This window comes from Lathyrus oleraceus, chromosome 5 (genome assembly GCF_024323335.1).
Source record: "Lathyrus oleraceus cultivar Zhongwan6 chromosome 5, CAAS_Psat_ZW6_1.0, whole genome shotgun sequence".
Lineage (NCBI taxonomy): Eukaryota > Viridiplantae > Streptophyta > Magnoliopsida > Fabales > Fabaceae > Lathyrus > Lathyrus oleraceus.
Window position 1 is genome coordinate 513,818,393 of NC_066583.1, and position 6,000 is coordinate 513,824,392.

General features: G+C 33.8%; 1 protein-coding gene across 1 annotated transcript; it reads left to right on the forward strand.

The window, feature by feature from the left end:
* Nucleotides 1-2,957: 2,957 nt before the first annotated feature.
* LOC127085951 (U11/U12 small nuclear ribonucleoprotein 31 kDa protein) lies at nt 2,958-4,512 on the forward strand. The gene has a single exon (XM_051026536.1). The coding sequence runs from the start codon at nt 3,167-3,169 to the stop codon at nt 3,998-4,000; it is 834 nt and encodes a 277-aa protein (XP_050882493.1). The 5' UTR covers nt 2,958-3,166; the 3' UTR covers nt 4,001-4,512.
* The last annotated feature ends 1,488 nt before the right edge of the window (nt 4,513-6,000 follow it).

Consider the following 6,000-nt stretch of genomic DNA (forward strand, 5'->3'; position numbering starts at 1 on the left):
CTATGAACATATTGACTCACTTCATTCGTATACTCCATTTGTTGGGAAAAAACAAAATAGAGAAAAATAACAGATACAATCACAACACAATAAAATAACGTGGAAGTTCCAAAGTCGGAGAAAAACTACATGTGTTGTGAAATGACAACCAAAGAATAACAATATGTGGACCTTTTTACAACACATAATTTACCCTTAACCACCCACAGACTCTAGTACACCCACATCCTCCAAAACAAATATTTAACTACATCTCACAACACTCTAACAAAAGAGTGTAAGAGGACAAAGAAAGTTAAATACAAAAGTGCTTTTGAATGATGCATTTTATAATGAAGAAATTGAATCCTTTATATAAACTTGGACTTCATTTTCCTTTACAAAACTAAGCAGTGTGGGATATTTTCAACATGTATATTTTCAACCAACCCCAACAATATCCACTTTGATTGAAAATAATACATCAACTTTAATTGTCTTCAGCGACAACCATAGTTCAAAGAGAACTATCATACTCTACCATAAAGAGTATAGTCACTTGAAATTATACCGCTCTAAGAATTTTCACATTGTCATCACCGACGATCATACTTCAAAAACTATCATAGCATACCATAAAGAATATATTTGACTTGAAGTTAAACAGTTTCAGTAATTTCACATTGTCATTACCAACAATCATATTCTCTATCATGAAAAATATATTTCACTTGAAGTTAAACTAGTCCAAGAATTTCACATGTCTAAAATCAGGCTAAAAAATTATAGTGAAACTTCCATGTTGGCAAAAAGCTCATCAATCAGTGACATAATCTCATAGTACACCTTGCATCAATGTCCATTAATGATATGTACTAACCACTAACCAACATCATGTGTAATCTTGATTGTATAAACATATATTTGACTTGAATTTTCCATAGGTAAAAAATGATTCTTCCATAAATTTACTCTAGCCCAAACTCCACGGTGAAATTTATGACTTCAGCTCAACAACTCTTCCATAACACCACCATTCTTTTCTGATGTGGAATATCAGACAAAGTTGCAACCATAAAGTATACTAAAAACTCCTATCCCCGAATCGAACCAAAAGCTATGTTACCAGTTGTTGTGAAAAAGTTGACATATAAAAAAAATAAAAGAACACAATCACAACACAAGGATATATCATAGAAACTCTAAAATCGGAGAAAATACCACGACCGTTGAGAATAACACTATGTGAAAATTGTTACAACACATAATATACCTTCAACCAGACCCATTCGTCTGATACACTCACACTATCCAAAACAAATATTTAACTACATCTCACAACACTCTAACACAAGAGTATAAAAGAATAAAGAAAGTCAAATACAAGCTTAAAGTGCTTTTAACCGGTACGTTTTGTAATGAAGAACTTGAATCATTTGCAAAGCCTTTGACTCCCTCTTATTTTACAAAACTAAGCAATGTGAAACTTTTTCAACATGTATATTTTCACTCAACCCTAACACCACCTTCACAATCCAAAAAATCTGCTAGCAAGGGGTGCACGAATTTGCAAAGCACCATCTTCACCACCTTTACCAAAAATAAAATACATTGACATTATTGTAGGTGTTAAAGTTGATGGTAATTGTGGATTTTGAGCCATTTCATCTTTAATTGAAAGAGTGAGAAGAATTGAACTCTTGTCTGTTATAGTCTTATCAAAGTGCTAACTTCTCATTAGAATGATTACATGCGACTCTATATGACTAATGCACAGATACAAGCTATTCAAAATCCTTCGATTCTTAGTAAAATTGATGTCCCTACAACGACAATAAAGTGGATGAATTTTTCTGAAATGAGTCATCTTATATCAAATTGCTACTAAGATGCATTTTATACAAGCTTATTTGAAACGAGGGTGTCCTCTACCACCAACATTCGTAGAATGGAGCGAACGTCTTAAGGAAGAAAAATCTGAGTGAGAACTTTGTTTTTTTGGATAGGATGCATGAGATCTAGAAATTAAATGATGTTGAAAAATAATACAATAGAAAAAAGTCTAATGCGAAAAGTTCAATAAATTTAAAAAGATGTCTTCGATTTTGATGCATTTTAATCGTATGTACTTCTAATTTTGTTCATTCACTATGTTCATTTTTATTCTTATATCTTTATTTTAAGATGTCCAAACATAATCTAAGTGTATAAATAAAACATTACTTTTGAAAACAAATTAATTGTTGAGTTTTTAATAAGAGATGAGTCCTCTTCAATTCTCGACAAATTCTACATAAGAGTTTTTAAATGATGTGAAATTGAAATTATTAGACTAAGATTTTGCTAAAGTTGATGCAATGAGATGATATGAAGTGATATGAGATGAAATAGAATAAGATTCCATTGTTTGAGTTAATTAAAATCAGACCTAGTATAATGAAATTTTATTATTCTATTTCATTTCATCACTTTTCATTAGCATTATTTTCCTTAGATATGAGGAATAAAAAATTACATCACTTTCTACTAGTATTGATCACTTTCTACTAGTATTGTTCCCTTTAACATGAGCAGAATGAAAATTTTCATCACTTTCCATCACTATTGTTTCTCTTTTATATGAGCAGAATCAAAAACTTACTTTGTTTTTATCGCTAATTATTCAAGTAATAAAGTAATAAAAATATTATTCCACTCTATTCTATTTTTGTTAAATTTCAATAACTCTATTTATCTTAAGATATTAAAACATAATCTATAATAATATAATAAAATTGTATATCTAACGAAAAAGTAGTATATCTAACAAAAAATTATTAAAATTTATATATGCAGATTGTTGGCTGACCAATTAAATAAAAAAATATTAAAACATAATAATTTTTAGTTTTATGCTATCTTTACAAGTACTCTGGCGGTGAGCAAGTTATCCATTTACATATGGATAATACTGCTTATAAAAAAATAAGAATGGATAAAACCATATATAAAACCAATCCAAAATATCCGGATCCATGTCCAGATCCGCTTGGAGTTTCGCTTCACTTCTCTAGGGTTTCTCAAACGCATTATAGAATCTCTCCACTCTCAGATTTCCTCTCTATAGATTAAAGAAGCATCGGAGAACTAATTCCGTCGCCGGAAACCGAACGCCGTTGCCGGAAACAAAAATCCTGAACCGAAAAAAATGTCAAGCAAGAAGAAACACAAACGAAAAAACAGCGACAGCGACGAAGACGACGACGTTTTCTACTACCGCTACTGCGCTTCGTCCTCAACCCCCAACACCACCACCGGCACCACATCCAGTAATCAACCCCAATCAAAACCGAACAACAAAGGATCATCAATAGGAGGAACAGGTGAACCCTTAGCACCATCAAAATCGACGCTATACGTTTCTAATCTAGATTACTCCCTAACAAACTCCGATCTCCATACGCTCTTCTCTACTTTCGGCCGCATCGCGCGTGTAACCGTTCTCAAAGACCGTCACACGCGCCTAAGCCGCGGTGTCGCGTTTGTCCAATTCGTTTCTCGTAATGACGCTCAACGCGCCGTGGCGGAGATGAATAAGAAGATTCTCAATGGAAGGACTCTAACTGCTTCTATTGCTGCTGATAATGGACGTGCTCCGGAGTTTATTCGGAAGCGCGTGTACAATACTGAGACTGCTTTGTGTTATGAGTGTGGGGGGCATGGTCATTTGTCGTATGAGTGTCCTAAGAATCAGTTGGGGCCGAGGCCGCGGCCTCAGCCTAAGAAGCCGCGGCGGGGATTTAGTGGGCTGAGGGATAGGGATGGGGAGGAGGAAGGTGATGAGAAGGAGGAAGAGGGTGGTCAGATTGCTGCGGAGCAGTTTGAGGATAATTGGGCTTCTGTTGTGGATGATGAAGTGGGTGAAAGGTTGCTGGGGAGAAACAGAAATGATGATGAGGGTTTGGACAACAACAAGACGAAGAAGAAAGGGAAGAAAGCTGGGTATTTCAGTGATGAGAGTGATCATGATGATGATGATTGATCATGACTATGTAGCATTGACACTTCAGATTGAAGGTGCGTGTTTGGTATTCCGCATTACCGCATTATTCAACTAGTCAATGTCCTGTGTGTCGTGTCTATATATGTGCCAGTGTTTCATAGATCTAAATGGCAATTTTTTGTTTTTATCAAGATATGGTGTAATTGATGAAATTGTTTATATGTTGTTGGCTTGGTTGGATGTGTTTATGGTTTTGATCACAAGCACATGTTAGTTATTAGTTATTGTGGTAGTAATTGGTGATAGTGGTGGTGAATTGGTGATGAGCATTTTTGTGTATTCCATATTTTCATAGTTAATGAATGATGACAGACGAGTCTCTTATTTATCGGCTTAATTTAGCATTCAGTTTACCTGTAAAACAGAAAGGAAAAGCCTGTTCGTTATGTTTTTTATTTTGGTTCAGCTAAAACATGTAATGTAATCAAATTGTAACACCCTGGTTTACTTTATGCACATCTTTTTATTATAATAAATAAGGTTTTTAATTACAGTTGTGGTGGTTATGTTATGATATTTGATATGTAGAATATTGTAGTCAGATATAGACTTGTAGTCACAATTACTGTCGCTGTTCTTGTGGAAAGCAGTTTAAAACCATGGGTAACAGTTCTTCTGATTACCTTTACTCTTTGATGTCTACTGAGCATTTTTATGCGTATTGATGGGTATTTCTCAAGTTTCTCTTAGAATGCTTCAATTGCTTCTCCCAGAGAAAATGTGGTATCGGTTTCATGCATAATCACTTGGTTGAGCTGGAGAATAATACCAATTTGTGCCTCACCCTCGACACTAGGCTTTGCTCAAGTAACACCACTGGCAATGCAAGTAAGTAATAAAAATATTCTTCTTCTTGAACTAACTGTGTTCATTTTTGTTTTCAGGTTACATTTTTTAGCCCCTTTTGTTTTGAAGTGTTTGTACCCACTTTAAATTATTGGTTTAATTATTCTGTAACTTTTTGAACCATGGGCTAAACTTGAATGGCATTGTAATGATATGTAGAAAAAGAACTTGGTTATTGTTATGCTATTTCCTTTCTTTCTGAATTATGGCTTTGAATCAGATTAAGTATATTTTAAGGAGTTTGGGGTCAATTGTTACTGTTTCGACGATGTCTCCAGGATAAAATAGTCTGAGACGTTTTGTCATACTGCCAATAATTATGTAATGCAAGACGACGTCTCCAGGATAAAACAGTTTGTTCAATTTTACGATTATCACTTGCATTGTAATAAATCGTTCAAAGAAATACATCTTCAGATGGTGTTTAAATCACTCGTAGTATCTGAGAAAATTTAGTCGTTGATGACACAATGTCGTTGATGACACAATAAGCCACTTGAAAAATAAAGAAGAATATAAATAATTTGAAATGAAGAGAATAAAGAGGGAGAAGAGAGATTTCAAAACTTCGGAAATCTGGAGTCATTTGCAACTGAAATGAGGAATTCTATTTATTTATGGGTAAATGATTCATCTGGGTGGAGAGAAAATAGTGGGAGAGAGTTACTTAGTTAAAACTAGGTTTTGATTAGTGATATCTTATAATTATTAATTATTAATTAGTTAAAATTAATTAATTAATTTTCATCTAATTAACTTCCATTAATTAATATGGGCGACTCTTTTAAAATCACATCAAGTTTTCCAACAATCTCCCACATGAATTTAAAAGGTGATTTTAGAAATAACGTCAACGTTTCTAAGATTGTGCATAAGCAAAAGTGTCTATAATTTGAACCTTTGTATAATAAGTAGAAGTTTGATTCAACAAGAGTGACACAATTGTTTTGAACTCTATCTCAGACATCAGATCCGCACATAACATTTTTTTAAGGTGTAGTTTAATAATCTGTGCTTTAATGATCCTGCACGTGTATCCCGATTTAGTGAATGCTCTAGGAATTATGCTCCGAAATTCCATAGGAACCAACCCAAGTTCCACAATCACAAATGTGAATCTATCAAGAGTACTC